Source organism: Pseudorasbora parva, chromosome 20 (genome assembly GCF_024679245.1).
Source record: "Pseudorasbora parva isolate DD20220531a chromosome 20, ASM2467924v1, whole genome shotgun sequence".
NCBI lineage: Eukaryota > Metazoa > Chordata > Actinopteri > Cypriniformes > Gobionidae > Pseudorasbora > Pseudorasbora parva.
Window position 1 is genome coordinate 15,000,674 of NC_090191.1, and position 27,937 is coordinate 15,028,610.

Genomic DNA, 27,937 nt, shown 5'->3' on the forward strand with positions numbered 1-27,937 from the left:
CTATAACATGTCACATTAAAGCATTAACATTTTTAACCATAACTTTTTCTATTTTCTTACGGTCCACTTAGGAGCCTACAACAAGTGAATGAAAAACATGAACATTTTTAACCTTACTTTTTATTTTATTTTTTTCTTAAGTTTAATTTTTAACCTTATGGTCCACTTAGAAGCCTACAACAAGTCACAGAAAAACATGAACATTTTTAACCATACATTTTTTTTTTTTTGGTGTATTTTATATATATATATATATATATATATATATATATATATATATATATATATATATATATATATATATATATATATATAATTATATATATAATTATTATTATTTTTTTTCCTTCTCTCTCTTAAATTTAAATTAATCTAGATTAACAATCTAAATGGACCAAAAAGTGATCATAGAAAAAACCTGTCAATGGCAATCTGAGAAAATGGTAGCTGGCCCTGATTCAGGTTAATTGTATTTTCTATTTTATTTTTAGATCCCCCTTCAAATACACACAGGCTGTGCTGGCTCACAGAAAGAGTGGGTCATCTTCATTTTGGTCAGGCTCCCTATAGCAGGTTCAGCAAGTGAGGGAGCTGACTTAAATGAGTAAGCAGCAGATGTGCCAAAAAGCTGCAAAACATTATCAGGCAGCTGGTGTTCATAGCAAGCCTCACCAGACAGCTTCAGTCCATATCGAATGTACAAGATGGAGTTAAGGGTCTGCAAGGACATCCGATTTCTAAGCTTGCTTTTGACCACAGTCATCTGGCTGAATACTCTCTCGACTTCAGCATTCGAGTGTGGTAAGGACAACACAGACACAGCAGCCATGGCAAGTTCTTGAAATGGGTTGATATTAGCTGCATCTCTGAACTTCCAAATCTCATTCCAGAAACCCAGTGTGTTTTTTGTCTCATTCCATTTACTAAGATGGACGGCACGCCATTGCTGGACAATCTTGTCTATCTCTTCAGGGGAGTAGCCGAGGAGCTTGGCTATTTTTTCTATTTCTCCAGGTCTCTTATTGTGCTTTAAAGTTTCCTCCACATTAAAAACTGACATGTACTGCAATGCTTCGATGTTGTCCGGCAGTCTCACCCTCAACTCATTAGTGAGAGAGATGGCGAAGGCTACACACCGCTTACGGACATTGCTTAAATCATCAGGCGCGACATGGAGCTCAGCTGCCTTTGACTCAAAAAGGTAACCAAGGTATGGCTTGGGACTGATGTATCCATCTATTGGCCCTTTGAGCACATCAACATTTGCCAGTGGATTCATCACCCTGCTGCTCACGGACTTGATCAGGCTTACCAAGCTGTCAAGTAGCTTAAGAGGATCCACTTGCTCTCCCTCAAAAGCCTTGATGGCCAACTGTACCTCACCCAGCACTGACTTCAAAAAAGTCATATACAAAATGTTTTGAGGATCACTGTACATTGAATATAAAACCTCAGCCATGTAGCAGTGTTCACTGGACTTCGTGACTGAGAAATGCAGCCTAAGCTCCTCCCACTGGTCCTAAATGCGCGAAACCGCAGGTTCAATAGAGAGCCAACGTGTGGCACACACCTTGGTTATCTGCAAAGGTTTTTCCCCACACAGCAAAAACTCCAGTGTTAAATTAACTCTCCTGAGAGTACATGTGAGACCACACTCAAGAGTGTTAAAGTGTTAAAATAAGAGTGTTAAAGGAACACTGAAGCAGTGTTAAAGTTAATAAGATAATTAACTGATTATTGGCAATTATTGAAGATACCTGATGATAACAAGCAGAATCACCAAATGAGAACATCACAATTCACAAGTGGACATATTTTCCATTTGTAATTGCAAAGCAACTCAGACAGTATGTGTTTGTCCGAAAATCATAAAAATAAAAGAAATTTCACTCACACCTTTAGACACTTTAGACAACTTATCATCTGTAATTCACACATTTTTGGATCATGAGAGAAACCAGACCTGAAGGAAAGACTCTCTGGCTTAGGATTCAATCCAGGATCTTCTTGTTGTGAGGAGCCAGTGTTTCCCACTGAGACACTGTGCTGCCCTTAATCACAGATATAAGACACACTTTGACTATTTCTGTCAGAGTCAGACGTCTACAGAAGCTCTTACTGAGAATTAACAGAGGCTTAGATGTTGAGGATTTATGGTTCATTTGAAGTCACCATTGTGGAGGGAAGCGTTTGCTTTAGTTGGGCTCTTGGTCCCCGTACGTGTGTTAGCGTTTCTTAGGCTGCTGTAACTGTGTGTGTGAAACACAAGGGTTGTGGCTGAGAAAGCAAAGCTAATGTGACATCAGATGTTGTCAGCTCCTTGTTGATGATAACTTAATCATCAGAAAGTGAGCATCTGATGTTGTTTTTTGTGTTCTTGTTTGGCACAATAGTTATTTGTTTATAGCCTCTATAATCTTGTGAATCTGCATTATTGGCACCAATAGCAATAAAAGGACCACCTACCCTGACGGATGAGAAAAAAAGTATGTGTACCCAATGTTTTGAGGAAATATTTCCCATGGTCACACACAGATATCAAGATTTGGCCTATGATTCACAGCAATGGTGACAATCAAGCATCAGTTTTGTACTACGAAGCCACCCATCATGCATTGCAGAAGGAAGCGTTTTTTTGTCACCGTTGTTGTGAAACATAGGCCAAACCTTGATGTCTGTGTGTGATCATGGGAAATATTTTCTTAAAACATTGGGTGTATGTACTTTATCATCCTTCAGGATAAGGCTATTGGTGCCAGTACTGCAGAGGCTATAAACAAATTACTATTGTACCAAATAAAAACATAATATCAGATGCACACTTTCTGATGATTTAGTTATCATCAACAAGGAGCTGACAACACCTGATGTCACTTTAGCTTTGCTTTCTCAGCCACAACTCTTGTGTTTCACACACACACAGTTACAGCAGCCTCAGAAACGTTAACACACGTACGGGGACCAAGAGCCCAACTAAAGCAAACGCTTCCCTCCACAATGGTGACTTCAAATAAACCATAAATCATCAATATCTAATTATCTGTTAATTTTGTTTTTATGATTTTTGGATAAACACACTTTGTCTGTGAGTTGCTTTGCAATTACAAATGGAAAATATGTCCACTTGTGAATTGTGATGTTCTCATTTGGTGATTCTGCTTGTTATCATCAGGTATCTTCAATAATTGCCAATAATCAGTTAATTATCTTATTAATTTTAACACTGCTTCAGTGTTACTTTAACACTCTTATTTTAACACTTTAACACTCTTGAGTGTGGTCTCACATGTACTCTCAGGAGAGTTAATTTAACACTGGAGTTTTTGCTGTGCACAGTTGATGGTCTCATATATGGCCTTGTAGGCCTCCCTGCGCTTTGGAGACACTGAAAACCAGTTATACGTCTCTCTTACTAAGTACTCCACACTACGGGGGATGGTGTCATTGGAAGCATGACTTACAGCAAGCTGCAGCGAGTGGCACACACAGCGAATAAGAACCAGATCTTTGAGGCCATACTCTTCCTTCAGGACTTTATGGACCCCATTGTTAATCCCTGTCATAACGGAGGCATTGTCAGTCCCTATCCCCAGGAGTTTCTCTTGCACAGGCTATGGATCTGGCATCTCCCCCCTCCAATTCAACAAGCCCCAGAAATGTTGAGACAATTGTCTGCTTGGTGACACTAAAGTACCTTATCACAACTCCCAGGTATTTAGAAACACTTACATCTGTGGACTCATCGAGGAGGAGGCTAAAACGCTGATCACCCACATCTGTGACCAACTTTTGGAGAAAATATGGTGCTAGAACACCATTAATCATTTCTGTGCACTTTGTCCTGTGCATTTTGAAATGGGCAGCAGCAGGGGAGTCTGAGAAAGCAGCTCTACATGCTTCTCCAATATGATCACATGCCAGCATGGAGCAGTGTTCAGCAATAGCTAATGCCATGGTGGCCTCAGCCTTTTTAGTAGAGTCAATTTTTTGTATCATACATGGCAGTTTTTTGGGTGGAACTATAAGGCTTTGCCTTTTGAGTGTGTTTTTGAGTTGCCTTGTGTTTTTTAATATCACTAATTTTGGCATAGAAATCAGCCTTACAATACAGACAATATGCCCTTGTATTATCACCGATAAACGGCTTTAACCAACCTCGGAATTCAGGGTTTGATTCCCACTCCTTTCTGTATTTCTGACTATACAGTTTAGATTGCGACATGATATGCTAGCAAGCTTAGCTTTATTCAGAGAGAGGTGTACACACAGTGGACCAGAGTTGTGAGTGACTGAGGTTGTGTGAGTCAAATAAAATGCAGTGATTTGTTTTTGTGCAGTGATTTAATTACATTTAAACATTTTCGTGTGCTGAATGTAAGCCAGGGCGGGATCCACCAGCCGCAGCTTGACATGTTGACGCGCATGCGCGTTTCATTTGCAGTCTGGACGTGAAAGGGTAAACAACTCCTGCTCTGACTGCAGCTGGGAGCGGCTGCTGCGCGAGGATTAGGCCGCCTGTGAGTGTTTTGGGATGGGGGTGGGGCCCGCGGCAGCACCCGCTGCTCCTTGAGAAGAGTAAGAACGATATGCATTCACTTCAGAGAGTCTCCAAAAGTCTCCAATAACTCCAGAAAAAGTCATTAGATTTGTCGCTAGTCGCTTTTTTGAAAATGTGTCGCTAGAGGGGTCTGAATACTCGCTAAATATAGCGACAAAGGCGCTAAGTTGGCAACACTGGCCCCAGTATAGTGATGGGGACACTATACTGTAAAAGAGCACCGTCCTTCGGATGAGACGTTAAACCGAGGTCCTGACTCTCTGTGGCCATTAAAAATCCCATGGCACTTCTCGTAAAAGAGTAGGGGTGTAACCCTGGTGTCCTGGCAAAATTCCCTTGATTGGCCCTTACCAATCATGGCCTCCTAATAATCCCCATCCACTGAATTGGCTCTATCACCCTCTCTCCTCTCCACCTTTCGCTGGTGTGTGGTGAGCGCACTGGCGCCGTTGTACTGTGGCTGCCGTCGCATCATCCAAGTGGATGCTGCACACTGGGGGTGGTTGAAGAGAGACCCCTGACATGAGTGTGAAGCGCTTTGGGTGTGCAGTAGTACATTTGAAAGCGCTATATAAATGCCTCATTCATTCATTCAAATGTTAACAGATTATTTAATAACGTAAACAAGGGCGCGCTACTCAATGCTCGCGCATCTTGTCTGTATGAGACTCAAAAACTATTGTATTAAGTAACTTACATAATAATTATTGTCAAAAGTATTTTCAAACAAAGCCACACCATAGCATATGTGCTTCTTCGAGCAAGTGTTTCTTTAATGAAAAACGTATTGTTTTAAATAAATTAATGATTTAATTACCTATTTATTCATAAAGACATTCACACTTGCTTTGAATGTTTCAATGATCACTCATTTAAGACAGTGTGCACCACCTACTGGCAGTCTTTGTTTTAAATGTATTGCATTTTGTCTAACACTTAATATTTCTAAATGTAAAATGTATCTTAAAAACAATTTTATAACATTAATTATGCAATTATAATTTAACATTGTGATATGAAAATTATAATTTACATTTCATATCAATTACATTTCAGTTTCAGAGGTGAAGAAACAAATTACTTAATTGCGTACCCAGTACAGCCAACTACTTAAACCCAAGCCAAGTGGCAGCGGAGATGTCACTGCCACAGCAAAGCAGATCTGGCTGTTTAAAAATATGAATTTCTTAAGGAAACACATGACGCCACACCACACAGACAAGTGTGAGTATTCCACTTTTTTTATCCATTGCAAAAGTTTTTTGTTGTATAGGTGTCACATGTCTAGTCTGTTTCTGTTGTGTTTTTGCATTCATCAGGGGCCTGTTCTTCGTACCTGGCTTAATACATCCGAGATGATTTGACAGATCCCAGATCTTTTAATCGTGATAACTGATCTCTGGCTAATTTGGTTCTTCAAACGAATTTGCGGATTGGATTAAAATTGTTTTTTTTAATTATATGATGTCATTATGTTGTCTTGACGCCAGCCAATTGCTGCATTGCTGATCATGGTTTCGAGTATCGATGCATCTGCCCTCTTCAGGGAACACAGGCACGAGCAGTGATCTCAGATAACTTAATCCAGATATTTTAATCTAATCCGTTAATTCGTTTGAAGAACCAAAATTAGCCAGAGATCAGTTATCAGGATTAAAAGATCTGGGATCTGTCAAATCATCTCGGATGTATTAAGCGAGGTACGAAGAACGGGCCCCTGTACCTGTACTTGGATTGGGTGGGGCCTAACGAGGAAGTGGGTGGGGCTTTAACCAGTAATCTATTTTTATTCATGCAGTTGATGTGTGTTGCTCAGAAATTATATTTAGTGCTGATTAGAAAGATATTTGCATGACAGCATCAGCACTGAACTTCAGATCAATGGTTTTGATCACTGTATTTTCCGGACTATAAGTCGCTCCGGAGTATAAGTCGCATCAGTCAAAAAATGCGTCATGACGCGGAAAAAAACATATATAAGTCGCACTGGACTATAAGTCGCATTAGGGCAGAGCTGGATCCGCGCGCATGCGAGCACGCGAGCACCCGCGCGCGCATGCGAGCACCTGCTCGCGTGCACTCGCTCGTGCCCGCTTCACTGCATAACCCGAGCAGAAGAAAGAAAGTTTGAAGTGAGTGAGAAACTTGTAAGGGACTGGCGAAAAGCAGAGGTTACTTTAATTGTGATGAAGAAGAAAAAGAAATCTACTTGCGGACTGTAAGCAAGATGGCCAGAGCTGAAGGAGCGAGTCCACAGAGGCTTGAACTCTCTGCCGGGAGAGGCTCTGCCGCGCGAGACGAACCCTGTGAGAATCGTCCTCCGCTGCATGTTTTTCTACATGCTGTTTGTATTTTGCAGAATAAGATTTTCTTTATGGGGGCATTTTGTTTGTGTTCAGTCTTTCTAAGTTGTTGTGTATAAGTAAATATTAGGCTAGGAGCAGCATAGAGCGCATTCTCGCGGCTATATGTTTATTCTTGTCAGTCAGTATGAATTAAATTTGATATATAAGTCGCACCTGACTATAAGTCGCAGGACCAGCCAAACTATGAAAAAAAGTGCGACTTATAGTCCGGAAAATACGGTATATACAGAACAAGTTTTGCAACAATGAATTCAACATGTGAGTAGTATGAAGCTGCAGACTCGGAGCCTGCACCTACAGTCCCACACCCAGAGTCCCGCATTCTCGTTTTTCGAGACAGGGCCTCCTGCTGTTCGGAAGATCATTTAACACCCGCACTTAGAGTCCCGCGTTCTCTGACCCCTCGAGACAGTAGATCAGATAAATGTGTGAAGAACTTAAGGCAAAACGTGAGTAAAGTTATTGTCAATTTTATTTAGCAAGTGTGTTAATATCAAATAATGTCATCACAAATTATTTAATCAGATTTACAGTTTGACCTTTTTTAATTACCAGACCTTTTCTCCTAAAACTATAAATTGAATTAATTAATGCCAGATGGAGTAATTTTTTTACCTTATATAATGTTTGTAGACTACTTAAATTAGTTCTTATAAAACTTAAGTATAAAAATGTATCGAAATGAATTTAACTGTGATATGAAGTTGTAGCCAGCCATTTACAACTCATACAGTTGGTTAAATCAAATTTACCATGCCTTCACTATGTATTAACCAGTCTATAGTATTAACATGTGAGCTAAAATTTGGCCTTTTTTGGCCTTTAGATTGGGTTTCGTGTTTTAATTTGTATTGACTATCAATCACATAAATGTCGCACACCTGTGTGTGATAGGTGCGTAGGAGAGCAGGACAAAAAAGTCCTATTATCATCAAATGAAAAGGAGAAGTCCCGCACACTATCAACTCGCAATTAAAAAGATTTATTGTTTCATTGCAACGTTTCGATCTTTCGATCTTCCTCAGGCATGAAATGATAATTTGTATTGACTTAAATTTGACTGTGTTGGCTCTGTAGGGTAGTTTTAAAATTTGAATTTGAGTTTGACTCTCTCTTTTTTTAAAGATGGATATAACAATTCAAAAGGGGGAATTCACTTCCAGAAAGAAATAAATGTTATAAATGCTGCAGTGAATTTCACTGCCCATTCTTTGCCCCCATATATTTCAAACCCACAAAGATGTCCAAGGTTCAAAAACATCTTAAGGGACATTTCAAAAGAGCAGTGCAACAGGAAGGTAACATTTGCAAATCATTTCTTTTTTTAATTTCTTTTTTGCTTTTTGAAAGATCCTAAGACTGTGTGACAGTACAATGGTATGCTGTTGTTTTCCAGGGTATCACTGTGCCACCTACTGTTATGCCGCCCTTTGCTGCCATCTCTGTGACTTCCATCTCTATGCAGCCCACTGCTGTGCCATCTACCACACCCAACACTGCCACCTCTTCACTGACACTGTCCCACCTTCTGCTGCCACCTTGGAACCAACCACCTCTGCCATCGCTGCCACCTCTGTGCCAACCAGCATTATGCCACCCACTGCTGCCACCTCCGAACCAACCACCTCTGCCAATGTCAGGCCAGTCACAAAAACTGGCATCCGTGTGGGTCCAAAATTATTGCAGAAATGCCCCAAATGTCATTTGACATTTGACAGAAAACAGTGAAAATGATGGACATTTCATCCTCTCAAAAGTGAATGCATAGATCCCCATAATGGACTGTATGCAGTCCACAAAAGTATTCATGGGGCTTCTACTCCACTCCATGTTCAAATTAAAATATGGGGGGAACAACATCATGTTTCTTGTGAATTAGGTGAGTGCCAAGTTAATATGGAGTTGGCATGGAGAAGTGGACTGCAGTCATACCAGTGTGTACATCTCCAGTCAGTTTCATAAAACCAGTTTCAAAACCTTTTTAACCTCGCCCTCACTCAGAGAAGATAGTCTTACCTACCTTGTTTGGCCCGGATTTTTGGACTTTTCAGTTTGGTACGAACGATCAGACCAAACAGACGAAATTTGGTCCGACGAAAAGAGGTCGTCTCGGTCCGGACCAAACTGAACAAAGGTTCAGCACCCTTTGGCAGGGAGTGCAGTGAATGTTCCGAAGAGGGCCTTCCAGTGGCTGTACAGATCTCGTATGACCATTTTTGCCCAGGAGCTGGCTGTTCTGGTTCTGTTCTGGAGTCCACCCTGACAGGGAAAGGGAGCCCCCAAAAAAGACAGCTGGATGTTGCTGAAGTGCAGGCCCTGAAAGGTCTATGACTGTCTTGAGTAAAAATTTTGTCTGAAAAAAGTGTTACTAAAAATTTTCATTTTAGAGCAGAAGGACTGCATGCACAGTATATGTGTGTGTGTGTGTGTGTGTGTGTGTGTGGGGGGGGGGGGTTATTGAATAAGAGGAACACTACAAAGTTGTTCATCAAATGAAAACATTGATTATATATTGAAGAAATGACATTGGTTCATCAAATTAGGGTTAACATAACCCTAACAACTGTTAAATAGTGTGAATTAAATAGATTAAATTAAATAGAAGTAAAAAAAAAAAAAAATATATATATATATATATATATATATATATTAGGGGTGTAACGATACGCGTATTAGTATTGAACCGTTCGGTACGATGCTTTCGGTTCGGTACGCATTATGTACCGAACGGTTCTCGGACTAATTAATTAGACTTGGAAAAATAAAAAAGTCTGTGAAATATAATAACATGCGTTCAACAATAACCAAAACGACATAACAGGCAATGGCTAGTGGCCCATTTATAGCCGCGGATATGAGACCGTACGCCCATTTTTACACTAACTCCGTCTGCAGTGCGTAGTCTTTCCGTTGTTAACGGTTGCGGACTACAAACGCAGCATATTTGAAAGCACAACAGGGTGTGCGGCTGCTGCACCGCATACGCAGCGCAAAACGCACTGCAGACGGAGTTTTAAGAACATTCTTAAAGTAATTGAGCCCCGTTACAATGTTCCTTCACAAGCCCATTTCAGCCAGTAATTCCTGCTTTGTCCCAAAAAACAAAAGCACAAACAGAGAACCAATTGGCCAAAGCAACAGCGGTTGCTCTGACAACAGACGGCTGGATGTCAAGGGCTACACAAAGCTACCTGACTGTAACGGCACATTACATTACCGATGAATGAGAACTGAACAGCCACGTTCTTCAGACACGCCCCCTTGAGAGTCAGACAAGTGAGGATTTGGCCAAAGGGATGTATATATATAATAACCCCTACTGTTCGGACCGGTACTCGTACCCGGGTCCGCCGGCATGAGAGTCGGACACTCTAACAAGGAGGCCAAAGGCTGCATACTCTAGCGTCAGTCGCTAGAGTGTCTCTTGTGGTCAGAGGAGTGAGGTTTACTCGGACAGCAACTACTACTAGCTGGCCTCTGTTACATATATTACATATACATAGGTAACAGTATGAATTGTGTAACAACAACTTCTGGAGACTGGTAGTTATCATGTAAGCCAGCATTTTGGTCTATCTATATCTATTTATGAATGTCATCTCCATGTATACACCTTTTGTACTTGCTGCAGGTGTATTTTATGTTTGTTTCTACTTTGAGAACTGTGTTTCTAATACAATCTGTCTAACATAATTTATTACATTTATTAATAACATTTATTACATAATTACTAGACTAGGAGTAAGGCTAAGGGGAGAAGTGGACATTTGTGAGCAGCACTATGGTTTCATGCCAAGAAAGTGCACTACAGATGCATTATTTGCTTTGAGAATGTTAATGGAGAAGTATAGAGAGGGTCAGAAAGAGCTGCATTGTGTCTTTGTAGATTTAGAGAAAGCATATGACAGAGTGCCAAGAGAGGAGCTGTGGTATTGTATGAGGAGGTCTGGAGTGGCAGAGAAGTATGTTAGGAGTGGTCCAGGATATGTATGAGAGCAGTAGGACAGTGGTAAGGTGTGCCATAGATGAGAGAGAGGACGTCACGGTGAAGGTGGGACTGCATCAAGTATCGGCTCTGAGCCCCTTCTTGTTTGCGGTGGTGATGGACAGGCTGACAGATGAGGTCAGACAGGAATCTCCATGGACTATGATGTTTGCAGATGATATTGTGATCTGTAGTGAGAGCAGAGAGCAGGTGGAGGAAAGTCTAGAGAGGTGGGGGTTTGCTCTGGAGAGAAGAGGAATGAAGGTTAGTTGCAGAAAGACAGAATACATGTGTGTGAATGAGAGGGAACCAAGTGGAACAGAGAGGGAGAAGAGGTAATGAAGGTACAGCATTTTAAGTACTTAGGGTCAACAGTCCAGAGCAATGGGGAGTGTGGAAAAGAGGTGAAGAAGCGTGTGAAGGCAGGTTGGAATGGGTGGAGAAAAGTGTCAGGTCTGTTGTGTGATAAAAGATTACCAGCAAGAATGAAAGGAAAGGTGCAAAGGACAGTAGTGAGACCAGCAATGTTGTATGGTTTGGAGACAGTGACACTGACGAAAAGACGTAGAGGAAGAGCTAGAGGTAGCAGAGCTGGAGATGTTGAGGTTCTCTTTGGGAGTGACGAGGATGGATAGGATCAGGAATGAGTAAATGAGTACATCAGAGGGACAGTACATGTGAGATGTTTTGGAGACAAAGTTAGAAACTTTTGGACAGGGTGAGATGGTTTGGACATGTTCAGAGGAGGGAGAATGAATATATTGGTAAAAGGATGCTGAGGTTAAAACTGCCAGGCAGGAGGTCAAGAGGAAGAACTAAGAGGAGGTTTATGGATGTAGTGAAGGAGGGCATGATATGGTAGATGGTCTGAGAGAAGAGGATAGGACTAGATGGAGGCAGATGATTCGCTGTGGCGACCCCTGAAGGGAAAAGCCGAAAGAAAAAGAAGAAGAATTACTAGACTATACCTCTCGCCTAACTTCTAATGGAAACGTGACATTTTACGCACTGAACGCTCTGATTAGCCTTGCTTCGCTGCACAGAGTTCTTATCAACTAGCTGATTTTCTCCCAATCTTATATCTGAATATCTCCATCATGGATCATGAACTACAAAATAGTTTTTGTGGTGTTGAGAGTGTTTTGGAAGTAGTGATGAGGAGCAGCGACAAGATGGAGAGATGCTTCTCATACGGGGATAGCACAGTGTTGAGCTCCCAATCGGAGATGTTTGTTCATGGAGATTCATTAGATCGGTAACTTTCAACACATTGTCTTGAATGTTTTTTACATGTTTTTCATGAATTTGTGGGTTTTATTTCATGTTAGCTGTTTTTGATTATAAAATGACAATGGAGATATAGCAAGACATGAGTCTACATGACTAGGTGATAGCGTTATATATTATATATAAATTCATCATACACAAACATGCATTTGTAATATGAAGAAATATTGATGTCTCTAATATTTTACTCAAACTGAAATCCTATTTTGCTTTTTTGTTTGTGTGTGTGTTTTCCTCTGCTGTAAAATCTTCAATCTTCAAAAAGTCTTCAACTGACAGATGAGGACTGGAATCCACAGCAGACATAGTCAACATCTGCATCTTCATCTGAATCTACCTCAGCTATAAGAGGCTGATGGGGAGCCAGTCAGTGCCTACTTTGTCCCCTAGCACCTCATAGGAATGATTGCACAATGTGGATGATGATATTGGACCTCCACAGCCTGTGTTTAGGCCTGCCTGTACACCTGGGCCACAGTTGGTGACAACTGTGTCATACACCACACTGCTATTGTTTCAGCTGTTCTTTAATGACCATCGTTCATCAGGAAGGACACAAGCCATGGAATTACATCTCTGTGGAAGATTTTAAGTCTTACCTGGCGCTTGTACACATGGGTCTCATAACGTTATCTGTTTTGATTGATTATTGGAGGAGGTAAAGAATGTCCTGTAGGAACTTTCTTACCATCACAAACACTCTTCATCTTAGCGATCCTTAGAATGATGAACAAAACGAAAAGAAGGGAACAGCAGTCTACGACCGCTTGCGGAAGATCAAGCCTCTCTATGACAACATACTTCTTCATAGTTGAGAGTATGGTGGCATCCAAGGCGAGGTCTGTACTCAAGCAGAACATGAAGAACAAACTCACTAAATGGGGCTACAAGTTGTTTGTCTTGGCCGACTCCCTGTGTGGCTAGACCTGTGAGTTCTTTGTGTATGAGGGCAAGTCCATGCCATCTCAGAATGGGCTGAGCTAGAAGTCTGTCATGGTATTTGTAGACAAGCTTTTCAGGAACCTCCTCTAAGAGAAGATTTGGGCATGTGGCACCCGAACAGCATAGGTTTCCTAAAGTTAGTCACCAACAGACTACCGTGGAATGCTCCATGAGGGTCCATGCGATGGTTCAGAGAGGATGATCTGCTGTTTGTGGAATGTAAAGACACCCGGGAAGTGCTGTTGTCCCCCATATTCCACAAAGCATATGAAGGTGGGTGAAGGACAATGATGGGCAATGGTCTCAAGTGCATGTGCCTATTCCTTGTGCTGTACTGGACTACAACAGAATCATGCAGGGAGTGGACCTGTCCAATGCCCTCATTGGATACTACAATGTGCTCCACAAGACACAAAAATGGCACAACCTTCTTTTACCACTTTGTCAATGCCTTCATTTTGCATCAGCATCTGGCCGGAGCAAGGAGGGAAAAACCCCTGACTCACAAACCATTCAGGTAAATGCTTGTTCTGGAACTTGCAGGCTTGGAATCCAGAACAGCTACTCCTCAGGCTTCAAATGTTGCTCGCCACAACCCAAAGCACGTTACTGAACACAGCACTGCTGGGCGGTGAAATTGCAGGCTCTGCCATCAGAAGACACCAGTCATATGTGCAACATGTGATGTGCCACTGGGCTTTCTGCCTAAACAGGACTGCTACAATGACTGGCAAGAGCAGTGTGGAAAATATTAGTCATTATGTTTATTATGTTTATGTTATGTTATTAATTTTAAATTGTTCAAAGCATTCGATTCTAATAGTTGTTCCAGAAATGTTTCCAAGTTTAAGTGGATTTGCAGTTCTGAGGAGGGAGATAAAGGAAGAGAAGCCATCGCTTTACATGACCAATACATTTTCTGTTTCTTCCTGTTATAGTAAGTTGTCGTTTTCCATCATATGCACACATCTTTCCTAGACTTGAAACCCTTAGGTTAGATTTATTCTCTTTGGACTTTGTGTTTGTTCTGCTTATTTGTTCTCTTTCTCTCTCTCCCTTTTGCAGAGACTGTCTTCTGAGTCGCGCAGTTGGACAAATGTGACATGCTGGCGTGAGGCAAGACCCGGTAAGTGCTCACACATACATACACGCATGCATACATATGGTTGCAAATGTAATTTTTTCTGCTTACACATTTTCTCTCCTGTCTTTCAGTGGATTCGGTTTCCAGTTGGTTAGAGAACAAACCTTCTTAGTGACTGTCTTGATCAACATGTCTTCCTACAATCTTTAAATACTATAAAGTTGCTCTAGTTTTTCAGTAATTGCATATTCATTATAATTAGCAGTTTATTGTAATTTATTTGAATGAAAACCTGTTACAATTACAAATGTTCTAAAATAATAAAATAAAAAAACATTTTTTGTGTTCATTATTTTGGAATGTCTATACACGCAGTGAGAGAGTTGTTGTTTTTTTCCACTTCACAGCTATTAGAATTGTTCAAAATAAAGATTTAGTTTAAATGTTGTGCTGAAATATTTTTTTTTCTTATGTGGTTTGATGGGCCAAGCAGTTCTGAATTAATATACATATTTGTAGTAGGTAGTGCTTACTTCTTATGCAAGTTGGTTACCAGGTGTCCATTTGGAAAGGACGCCTGGACTTTTCTTGAATAAAAGCTTACAGAAACTACATCGAGGATCATCCTCAAATTTGAATCCAAACATGGTCAGACATTCAACTGTATATTTATGGTATAACATCAAAGTCTCATCCATTTCTCCTAAGTTGAATCTTATTCAAAGAAATCGTCACTTTATCTACAATTTCATCAATCTACACTTTCATGTATATTTTACCTGGTTTTAATCTGTTCCTATACTACTTTGAGTTAAGACACTTGGGTAACAAACTTCAAGTGTCTAGTTTAAAAAAAGGCCAGAGTTGTGAATGTAGAGACCATAGGGTATAAGAGCTACAGTCATTTGTATCTGGGTATGTCATTTTAAGAAAATTCTCAAAAATAGGGGCACAGGTTAAAAACTGCTAGATTGACTCTCTTAGAAAAAAACAACCCTGTATTTATTTGATACAGTGGCTAAATTAACAAGAATAAAATCTTCAACTTCTGACATTTCCAAACAGCACAGCAGTAATGACTTTATTAACTTCTGTATTCACAAGTTCGATAATATATGAGAGAAAATCATAACCATTGGACTGTCAACTACAGTATTGCACCAGGCAGTGCATTGTAGTGTCACTGAGAAAAAAATCTGTTCATTTTTTCCTATAGAAGAGGAAGAATTGTCTAGACTCATTTAATCATCTAAATCAACATCATGTATGTAAGACCCTATGCCGACTAAGCTACTGAAAGAGATGCTTCAAGGGGTAATAGATCCTATTCTTAATTTGATAAATTAAATCATAATTGTAATTAGGATACATACCTAAAACTTTCAAGCTGGCTATTATTAATAAAACAAAACTTGATCCAAGAGAATTAGTCAATTACAGGCCAATGAATACCTTTCTGTCAAAAATACTAGAAAAGGTAATGTCCTCACAACTGTTCCTTTTTTTGAAAGTAAGATTTCCAGTCAGGATTTAGACTGTATCAGAGTACTGATTCTGCGCTCATTAGAGTTACAAATTATCTGATCTTATCATCCGATCATGGTTGTATCTCTGTTCTCTCTCACTAAATATTCAACTATATTACTGATCTGTCCGTATTGTCCCTATATGATAATTTAACTGACATCACTGTTTTCTCCATTACATTTTGTTGCATTATTTTCATATTTAAGACTGTGAAGCTGCTTTGAAACAAAATAAAGTTTATATAATATTGTAATATTGTTATGACTATATGTCACCAATATATGTTAAATTTATATATGCCAATTTATTTAAACAACATACATACAAACATTTGACATGCTTATGTTTTCATTATTGATTTCCTATATACTGACTTTGGATCATGTGTCTGCATTCAGTGGCAGCATTTCCCCCTTCTATGTAAAGTGCTTTGGGTGTCTAGAAAAGCGCTATATAAATGTAATGAATTATTATTATTAATTATTATTAGTGCAGACAATACAAATGTCAATTGGAATCCACAATTAAGTATTTCCCAAAATTAAAAAGTTCCAACAGTGATCTCCTCAGAGGCAACTGCCATGCACATAATTGTCCATAACACCATAAAGTATGCCCTGGATCAGCTCTCAGTCGACTTAGAAAATGTATTTCTGAAGGGCTACAGTTTCTTTTCCATCTCTGCAAAAAGGAGAGTCCCTGAAATAGTTTTGTGCCTTTTGTGATGTCGAGTTCTATGAAGTCATGCGCCATGTGGTGACCAGATGGCTGTCACTCAACCCTGCAATCAGTCGCCTGCTCCAGAACTGGACTGCTCTCAAGTCCTGTTTCATTAGCATGGGTGTTGACTGTCCAAGGCACCTGCAAACATTGCTGACATTAACAAGCAATACTGCTGGTGTTGAGGACGACAAGCCTGATCTTGTGGAGGTGTATCTCCTCTTTAGTAACAACATCCTGACCCTCTTTGAAGAAGAGGAATCTCAAATCTCAAAAAAAAAAAACCTGGAGATTTTTTTTGAATGACACCACATCAGCTGACCTCTATGCCATCATGCACTCTTTTGTGACCAAACTATCTCAGAGAAGAGATTATGGATTCTATGGCTACCTAACTAAACAAAGGCTTCAGCGTCTTTCTCCATCTGATGCTGATGTTGCCAGACAGGAGTTTACATCCTTCTTAAACACTGCCAAAAATACGTACATACAAAAATGGTAAAACATTTCAGAAGACAAGTGGCATTTCCATCTACAGGCCCTCTCTCTGACATCTGGGAGGATCTCTTATGATGGCATGGAGAAGATCATTGAGCAGCTTCACCTGCTTAGCAGGCAAAACATCTCCATGGATATGCTTTATGATGAGTGTGTTACTGCCAACAACATTCTAAAATATGTGTTCGGCGAAATATGGTAGGTAATTTGCGGAGGAATTTTTACTTTACAAATTACAGACATGGCCGATTCGCACGGGATTAAGATCACAGACATTCTCTGCAATTATTACAAATCACCAGAGGTCCCTAGATAATACTAGTCCCGTGCAAATAGGGCTTAAGTCAACATTTTCTAAAAACTCCCTACTGCAGCTTTAAATAAACAAAATTCACGTCATCCCAATAACATTATTTTACCCGTAGCTTGCTCTCCTATGCCTAATGGAATGGCCCCATGTCGGAATAAGACTTGTCCAGGTAATGGGAAAATGTTTTCCTGTCTGACGTTGGCTTGCGTGTCACAGGTATTTTATCTAGTATTTTTCTAAGCCTGTGCGATTCAGTGGTCGACAGGGGAAGCATGTCTTCTACAATAAATGCTACAACTAGCCTGTTAAATTTTTTTGAGTTACCTGCAGCGCTCCAAGACTTGAAAACTGCTAAGCTTGTTCTGCTCAAAACAAGAATTTGTGCCTGCTCCTCCGGTTCCTCCTCCTTGAAGATTGGGATACATAGCTGGCAATCGGGCAAAGGACTAGTCTGGTTCACTACACCAGGGGGGGCCTTAAGTTCCTCTAACTCTGTGTAATTTGTTGGTTGAACAATTTCATTCATAACATAAACAGATTAATGCAAACTGTTGCTTTTGTTTTGAGCCAAAACCTGGTTGTACGGTGGTCTTTCAAAATTAAACACAAAACTGATAAATACTCTCTTTGTCAAGAAAAAAATTAAAAATACTATAAATGTATTAAAATGGAATCAGTGCACATTGTGAACTAAAGGTTATTCTTTCAATATTCTTTGTTTTATTTCCTGTAAAATAACAGCATTCATTTGGAATTATTTAGCCTTTATGAACATGCAGAAACTTATGCCCAAACTACAATCTCATTGGCTGGTGTAATGAAAACTTTTAATTGATTTGAATTGTTGTTGTTTGTATTGTGTGATGTTTTTCAGTACAGTCGCAGCTCAGTCAGCAGCTCTCACTTATATTTACTAGACAATGTACTAAATATATATTGTCATTGATATCATTCAAGGTAAATACCAGAAAATATTGTGATATATTTTTAAGTCTATATCACAGGTCCCTAGTTTGTTCTTGTCCGACAAGCAAGTACGTTTGAGCTTCTGGTTATGTTCACTGATTAATGTTTATATGTGAATAAAAGCCTAAAATAAATCTGGTCATCATATGAAGTCTCTTTAAAAAAAAAAAGACAAACCACTCAATTTATATAGATTAGTTTTATGATCTCTTTAATAAGTTTTTGAAGCGACAAAGTTGTAATTGCGTGGACTTAATGGAGGGACAGAAGTCTCTCAGATTTAATTTAAAATGTCTTTATTTGCATTTTAAAGATGAATAATATTCTTATGGGTTTAGCATTAATGTATTTTATGACAATTTTCGAGTTTTTGGGCGAATTTTCCTTTTAATTTTGACTGAAAATCGCTGCTGCTGTCTGTCACGCTTAAATCCATTTAAACAGGTGGACAGTATGGCTTTGTTTTGAACTATTGAGTTCTGAACTTTTTTTAACAGCTGTGGACTGTGTTTTCCAAAAGCATCAGAAGTCTAACTGTGAAGATCCACTTTTGCGACACGATTGAAGTGTGATGTGACGCTTCCCCTCATTTGTGCGTTGATGGGCGTGCTTTTGAGCCAGCGGGGAATGAAAAACAAACAACCCGTGAGAGACTTCCCCCAGTCTCCATGTGCTCTACTTTTATTGGATAGTCGCGATGGGAGCTTTTTTGATGCACAGCATTTTTTTAAATGCAGCGCTGCCTTCCTGGAATGCCATGTGGGCGCTTTAAAGTCACTTGACGTCACCCATAGGAATAAAGTGGAGCGGGGGCGTGACACAAGTGGATCTGCACCTTTAGTTGATTGTAGGGACCATTGGTGGCAACTGTTTTATTTGCTTTTGGGAAATGCAGCCCTGGACAGACCCACATACAAACTGAGCCCTATCAAAAAAGTATAAAAATTTACAAATACAAGGAGATTCATATACATGACAACTTGCAAATGCAGATTCGACAATCAGTCTGTACGCAGAAACATTCAGAAAGCATCAGTTTACAGCCAAGATTTGTTGGGTCGCATAACATGCCACATGCAGTGTAAACAGCATCACACAATAATGGGTTCTATTGTCTTTTGTCGAGTCTTGATGCTTGTTTCCAGTGTAGACACAGTGTAGGTTCATAATGTGTCAATTGCTGTTTGCAAATATGCAAATATTTTTGATGAAAAATAATTAGCTTATACATTTATTTATATTTTGTAAATACATTAATTCTGATAATATTCTAGCACCATAGCAGAAGGCTGCAAAATAACATGTTCATATGCAATATATATATCGTGTTATGTTTTACATCATATATTTATAATATTCATTTACATTGCGGTATTTCACAGCAATATGGAAGGTCATTTATTGAAATGGCCACCAAAACGCTTTACATATTGCCTCACATTCACTCATTCAGCCATGCAAGGCGCCATCCAGCTAGTCAGAAGCAGGTAGGGTTAGGTGTCTTGCTCATGGACACCTCGACACTCAGTCAGGTAAAACCGGGGATTGAACCACCAACCTTCTGGTTTGTAGACAACCTATATGAACCACTGCCACCCCTTCACACTTTACACACAAAGAACACAAATAAGGTCTCACATCGTCATGCCATTCCAGGTCTATCTATAATTGAGATGAAAAATGAAATGGCATTCTTCCACAGTGAATGCTCTATTTTGTAAACCTCATCACACTGAGAAACACTACAATTTATTTTCAGAATGAGTTTGCAAATGGCGTTTCAGGTCTGTGTGAAATGTGAAACTTGTTTGACACTGAAGACAAGTGAAAGGCCTCTCTCCAGTGTGAAGCCTCATGTGAATGTTAAGGTTTCCTTTAAGTGTGAAGCTCTTTCCACATTGAGGGCAGATAAAAGGTCTTTCTCCAGTGTGAACTCGTATGTGAACCTCAAGGATTGCCTTGTTTGAACAAGTCTTTCCACAGTGATGGCACATGAAAGGCTTCTCTCCGATATGAGTTATTACGTGATTCTTAAGGTGACTGCTGTCTGTGAAACTCATTCCACACTGATGACATATAAAATGTTTCTCTCTTGAGTGAATCCTCATGTGGCAATTAAGGTTTACTTTACATCTGAAACTCTTTCCACACTGACCACATATGAACGGCTTCTCTCCTGTGTGAATTCTCATGTGAGTCTGAAGACTTTCTTTTCTTGAGAAGCTCTTTCCACACAGCTGGCAGGTAAACGAGCTCTCTCCAGTGTGACTTCTCATGTGGGTATTAAGGTTTCCTTTATGTGTGAAACTCTGTCCACACTGTTGGCATGTGTAAGGCTTCTCTCCAGTGTGAACTCTCATGTGGACCTTAAGGTTTTGATTTTGAGTGAAGCTCTTTCCACACTGTTGGCAGCTGAAAGGCTTCTCTCCAGTATGAATTCTCATGTGGACTTCAAGGTTTTGTTTTTGATTGAAAATCTTTTTGCAGTGACGGCAGGTGAAAAAACTGCTAGATTCTGTCTTCTGAGCACCTTTTTGTGGAGAACTCTTTTCAGTCTGTGTGGATTTTTCTCCAGTCATAAACTCATTATGTTTTTCATACTGATTTGTCTCTTCCATTTCATCCAGTTCTTGACACTCCTCTTTCAGTGCCACAGGGCCTGAAGCCATAAAAAACAACGACAAATACAAGATAACTAGTTTATTGTCACAAATACATACATCAAAACCAACATGAAGCCTCAAAGCATTTTCTAGTGCTATTAGATTTTCCAACAACATGAAATCATTTTCAAAAAAATTAAGACATTTCATCAATACAACTATGGGGTGCCATAGGGCTCCGTATTAGGTCTTCTGCTTTTCTGCTTGAATACACTTCCCCTGAGGCACATTATCATTTGATTTCATTGATATGACAATGATACTCAGAATTATATTTCCTCAGAACCTAAGAAAACTGTGACAACAAATCCTAGACAGTAAACCAATTAAATTTCTGACATAGCCCACGCACCTGCACTACTTCTGACAAAAGGACAACTGGAATTCCGGAGCAATGCAATGTGACAACAGTCGAGTTTAGCCCAACTTGTTGGGAAAGGCTGTTTACACTAACCAACAAAACAAAAGAAACTGGTTGCACTACAGGAAACCACAATATTTGTTAAAGTAGAATATTTTGTTCTTAGATAACTAACAAATTTAGCCAGTAAACATCAAAATAAACATTCACTGCATTTGATACTATTTAAATGGTACTAATATAATAATTATGATGTTTATTTATAATATATGTAGTAAACTATACAGAACTGTGCAAAAGTCTTATACACGTTTGTATTTTCAACCTCAAAAATGGTTTCAAGCCTGTTTTTATCTTTTGTTGTAGCGAGTCAGTAGGAAAATATCAGTTAACATTTACAAACATTCCTTTTGCAATTAATTGTAATAATCCAGTGAGATTTCTCAGAGTCTGACAACAAGCTCCACACTGAAGTCTTATATCACCATCGAGTTCATCTGGGAATAGATAATGGAACAGGAAAAAACAGAGACGCAAATTCCATAAGGACCGTGGCAACGTCTCCAAGACGCTTGAAGAAACCGAGAAGTGTCTGGTTTTATTATACCGCCAGGGTTATCCTGGAGCTGGAAGTGTGTGCCGTGTTTTTATATGACATAGTGGTGTACAGTCAGACGTGGGATGAGCAGCTTTGTTTGCAATGCTCTCTTTGCTCAACTTGTAGAAGTGCAGCCTACCGTCAAATTAGCAAAGTGCAAATTTGCAAAAGCTACCGCAACTTATCTAGGTAAGGTGTTTTTTTGTTTTTTACCCTTTTGTTATTTTAGCTTTACATTTCGTTTGTTGAAAATATGAACTGAATTCAGGATTTGGAATTAAAAAGGTAGTGTTTAATAGACAAAATTAATTTTTTTAATTAAGAACGTGCATGGAAAATAATCTGTTTTTGCTAAGTTTTTGATTTCAAAAGCATTTCTAAATTCAGTTCATATAACTAACAAACAAAATTCCGAGCCAAAATAATGAAATGGTTAAAAAAAAAAACTATTGAGTTACTACCATGCCAATTTAAACATTTACTTAATTTTTAATTTTACCTTCCATTAAAAATAATGGCTAGTGTGGTAACTGGGATATACATAAACCTACCAACATATGTGGCATAATATTTGGAAAAACGTATTTTTCTTCTTGTGATAAGTCATAGTCGCATAACATCGGTTAATGGAAACACCATCATTTCGCAATAGTTTTATTTAAATATACTAATTATTCAATAGTTTTATTTAAATATACTGATTATTATTCTGGCAACCTTACATAGGCCTGTTGCATAAAGCTAGTTGAACAAACTCTGAGTTTCAGAGTAGGTTTAGAGATGACAAATCCAGATAAATCCAACCTGGTTTTTCGAGTTCAGCCGTTTCTCAAAGCTTTGTATAAACTTTCTCCGTCAACTCAGGTTTAATCCAGAGTTAGCAATTAACTCTGAAGAGCGTGCATCTGAAAGTGTGACACGTGCGGCAAACAGCCAATCACAGTGTCCGTTTGATTCACTTCTCTTCTGAAGATTGAGAGATCGTTTTGAAAATTATCATGAAATTAAATGTGTTTACAAAGCAGGAATAAACACTGATGCTGTTGCGGTGAGAGTTTGAGAAGGCAGCTTAAAGAATATCTGACTATATCAATGCATGATGTGAATGAAAGAAATATGCCTAATAATTATAGGTTCACAAAGAGCTCAAATGAATACACGTTGTTTAAAAGAATTATGAATGCATGTATTATATTTACTACTTGGCTACTTGTCAATCAATGTATTTATATGAACATATTATATTTATTAAATTTTTTATAATTCATATAATATAAATATAATAAATAATTAGAACCAAAAGATTTTAGAGAATTTAAAGAATTAGCACCACAATTTTATTTCTAAAGTTTTTTCAGTATAAACTGCTTTAATTTGGAACGAGAGATACAGGGTGTGTGGCTTTATTGTGTCTTTACTTGCAGCTGATTGGTCCAGTTTGGGTTTGTGATCTCTAATCCAGAATAAAACCAGCTCCAGAGAAGGTTAGCCGTGCAGTATAAGTTACCATGGTGATAAACACTGCTAAAAACCAATCCATCTTCTTGAGCCCGAAAAACCAGAATTTGCTCAAACTAATCTCAAACTTACCTGGTTAACTGAAACCACCTTTATGCAACAGGCCACAGGTCATTTATAATCATAAACACAGCCTGTAGGTAATGTTATTCTTTGATGTTATTTTTTTTCCAGAATGTTGCACTCCTGTTTTAGACTAGAAATCTAGACGCACCCTAGCGGCAGCAAATTTAATCTGCCCGCGAGTGTCGTCTAGCAACTCTCAATACCCTTCTGAGCTGTATTCCCCTAACTCTTGCCGGGCCAATCACATCGTGTATAGAGTCGGTCGGCGGGGCCATAATGACGACGGCCGAGTTGCGTTTACGTGCTTCTAGTAAACATAGAAACTGTGAACGGCGGTCTTTCGAATCAGCTTTGACCGCGACTCTGGAAGACTGGAGTTAATCTTTTCTCTGAGAAAAGAACAAAGAACCAGGCGCGCTGGAAGCCGTTTAATTCCGGGGGGGCTGAAAGTTGGGTCGGAAAATGTGTGACATCATTATGTTGTCGGTGGCGACCAGACAGGTGTTGAACCCCCCTTTACCGTCAAAGAGCACAGACGGACCCACCGCCCCAGATTATTGTTGTTTAAAATTAATTACTTGTTAAAACGCGATCATACCATGGGTGTCGGAAGCAAAACTGTGGGTGGTCTCAGAATTTGTTTTTGCTGGAGTAACGTTAGATACAAATATACTGCAGTTTACTAAACGATTGATTGCGCCAGACAAAATTACGGAAATTAGTTATTATGAGTTATTTGCCCTGCCTTTTGCCGAACTCGCTCTACTCCCTTTTCACATCACAGATCAGAAAGGCATTTATTTTCGATAAAAATTGAGAAAATATTAGAAAAGTGGAAAAAAAAGAGTCAAACACCTAATACGTTTTTCTCGGTTAGGGGTAGGTAAACAGACGTGTTGAATTAGTGACGATAAAAGTGAGTTGGTCCAATATCATTGGTCTTTAAAAGTGGGTGAGTCTTGTCCTCACGACACACAGGTTCCGACGCCCATACACGCGTTAATCATCACTCATAAAGCATTCTTTTTATTTGTGTTCATAGGCTACATACAATATCCAGCATCTGCCAGGGCTTTTAGTCCATCATGTGCGCATATTTGGAGAAATAATGATTCATAATCACGTTTGTAAAATATCATGTGTCCCGACCTCAGCAGACTGGTGAGAGTAGGCTAAAGCTGGGCATACACTGTGCGATTTCTATGGGTTTTCAGCAAGGTTACCTTCTCACACTGTACGAGTAGATCGCATGCGATGTAAAGCCAAAGCTCACGATTGATGTGGTCACCCTGTGCGGTCCGATCGTCGAGCGCGACTTGACTGCTCACACTGTACAGGTGAAAAATGCGCAATAAAACCCCCGTGGCGACGATAGACCATGGTGTGTTATAGAGAGGTAAAATGCATCAGCTATTGATATCAAGAGTATTTAGAATTTATGTATAAAATTATTATTATTATTATTAGAGTAGGCCTAGTTTTATTATTAAATTGATATTACATAAATTTGCCCCCTCCCCCCAACAATAATGCATAATCGACACACTGCATAATAAAATAATAGATAGATTGCTCCTCACTATTTAAAAACATTTAGCCCGATTAAACAAGGAATTATAGGTCTAATTATATGATTATAATGTCAGAACACTGCAATAATAATGTCTGTCTCAATGAAAAGAAAGAGCAGAATTATCTAAAAACAACTTGTTTAACACAAAATGGGCCTACTACTCTTCTATTTTTTTTCTCACAATATGAACCAAAATAGAAATATTAAGAAAATAAATAAGAAAGAAAATAAGGCAATAGGCTACGTTATCAGTATGTTGAATTACATTTATCTCTCGTTGTCTGAGAATATGCGCCGAAAGCTTGTCAGATTTTACTTTCACTTTCTGTAGTGAATAATTGACTGGGTTTGAGACTGCGTTTAAACTGCGCATTGCGTGATATCGCGTTCATGAAGAAAAAGAACACATTGCAACATGACATTGTGTCAAGATGGACAAGGTTAAATTTTAATATATATTAAAAAAATAAAAATAAAATGTGAAAGTAAAACAAGTAAATTAATGATCAACTAGCTAAATGAATAAGATGCACTGGATATATACAACACAAACTGGAGGCACAAGAGTTTACTTAATTTCTGCTATTTGATAGCTGCATACATAATTAAAGATCTCCCTCTTTTCGTTTTCTACCTTAATGCTTTTAAAAATTAAATGGTTGAACTTCTGCTTTGGCGCAGGCGCAGTGAGGGGAAATAGGGCAATCAGTTCTTGGCTTTGCTTCAACTGTGCGATAACCTCACGAGGGGCGAGCAGAATTTCTGACACGCCAGAAATTCATCCGACCATCTGATTCCCGATCGTGAGAGGTTTGTCGCCCCTCGTTTCCCCCGGTACACTGCACGAACACCTCGCGACAAACGACGCACGATAAACCTGAAAATCGGCCCGACCCAAAAAAAAGAGTCGCACGAGTCAGAATTCGGCTCGAAATCGGACGAAAATCGCACAGTGTATGCCCGGCTTAACTTACATGTTAACGTCCAGCTCACAAACCTCGTGGATGTCTGAACAGAGTTTGTGTCGGTGTCAAGGTCAGCGTCTTTGTTGTTTACATACTTTTTTTGAGAAGATTTCCCAATTTTACTTTTCTTAACCGTATTAGTAGTAACGTTACTCAAAAAAAGTCTACAAACGTTTCTGCTGTGTATTGCAAACCATGACCAAACGAGAGTGAGCGAGGTGACATGATGGTGACGAAAGCACTTCCTGAGGAATTATTAAAATAATTATTAATTCGTTTATATCTTATCCACGGCCCATTATTTTAATCCCATTAGAACACAGTATGTTATGTCAGTCTATTTTAATTTATTTTATTTAATTTCATGTTTTAAATATAATATAATTTTAGTCCACGGCCCCCGCAGCACCCCCCTTCCCACGCTACTGCAAAGAATGGCACTGAAGTCATTCTTAAAAAGGGAAGATGTGTTCGAGGAGTTTTGCCGAACGGATACGGTGAATGTTTAATCTATCAACAAGCTCTGCTTCACCTTCGTTGCTCTGGTTGGTGTAGCGCTATCCTATCGTGTGCAGAGGGAGCTTGAAAGACAACCGTTTATCCCGCCCAGCCCTGTCAATGGTGAGTTTCCACACCAAACATCTTGATGTAGGTCTGGCTTGTCAGGCTACTCCTGTTTGTCATTGTGCATGGAACTTCACGGCAATAAATCATCAGAAATATTGCTGACTTGTGCATCTCAAGCGCCCTCTTTACTTCCTTCCCATGAAAACGTTATTTAAAATCAATTTTAGAATCGATTCAATGAACACTTGTGTCTCAAAAATCAGGATTTTTTTTACAAAAGGTACAGCCCTACATTATTGTAATTGAATTTGATATAAATATGTATTACACCATGATTTACCCTTTTTAAATATTCCTGTAAATCCAGTGGCCAAGTATTGCTACTTAATGGAAAAGGTCATATCTGACAGTTTTAGAACTTAAAATAAAAATATCTATAATAATATGAATGTATTCATTTCTGTAGAGGTTGACATATTAAGGATCAAATGACTACATTCAGCTTTGAGAATGAAACTAACCTGTTTGTTCCTCAGTATCTTCATGCTTCACTATTAATATTTCTTCAATCTTCATTTCTTCACTCTCCTCTTTAATAAATGCCATCTTTATAATAGTGTCACATGGATCTCAGCTGCTTCACCAGGAGTTTTTCAGTGTTTTGACACTCTGTCATGTTTAAGATGAGAAGGAAAAATAAATCCAAATTAAATCTCTGGGTGTGTCTCAATCAGCTCCCTTATTCAGTATCAGTGCATTGCAGTGGTAGGTAATGGCTTTAAATGACCTTCAAACTTACTTATGATTTATTGTATTTTATTTTTTATTTGTAATTTAAAAGATTAAATTTTAATGAAAATATTTGCTTTTGGTTTGTAAAGTAACCAACATTACACACGTATGTTGTCGTTGCATTTGCACGTTTTGACCAGCAGGTGTCGTCAGTGCGCACTTATTTGAGTGCTTATAAACAGTGAATTATCATGCGAAATATTTGCTTTAATTTACTCTTTCCCATCACTACTCGCTAATGGCCGAATTCGTGATTATGATACACTGATTCATAATATAAGGGGCGGAATGAGACAAACCTTTTCTGTTACACATGTGTGGATGTGCTTTAAACGCTAACAAATGGTATCATTATAATGTTACAATCAATAGTAACATATTAATTTTGCATCGCTTATAAAAACTATAAAGTTGTTTAATTCAAGGACGATTTAAGGATTAAAAAACAAACCTGTCTTCAGCTGTATGACAGACGGAGGACCGCGGCGCTGCCTCCTGACGTCACTACGCCAGACCAAAATAAAAGTCATTTTTTTCAAATGACAAAAGAAAGCGCTGAGATTTAATATACCGAAAGCACATTCAACTTAT

The 27,937-nt window shown here is 38.9% G+C and overlaps 1 protein-coding gene across 1 annotated transcript; it reads right to left on the reverse strand.

Annotated features, from left to right (window-relative positions):
• Positions 1–18,427: 18,427 nt before the first annotated feature.
• On the reverse strand, positions 18,428–27,851 carry LOC137049489 (gastrula zinc finger protein XlCGF28.1-like). Its single transcript, XM_067428012.1, has 3 exons — positions 27,798–27,851; positions 27,076–27,223; positions 18,428–20,902 (listed from the first exon to the last, which is right to left on the reverse strand). Exons 2-3 carry the CDS (start codon positions 27,158–27,160, stop codon positions 19,986–19,988), a joined length of 1,002 nt encoding a protein of 333 aa, XP_067284113.1. The 5' UTR covers positions 27,161–27,223; positions 27,798–27,851; the 3' UTR covers positions 18,428–19,985.
• Between the last annotated feature and the right edge of the window lie 86 nt (positions 27,852–27,937).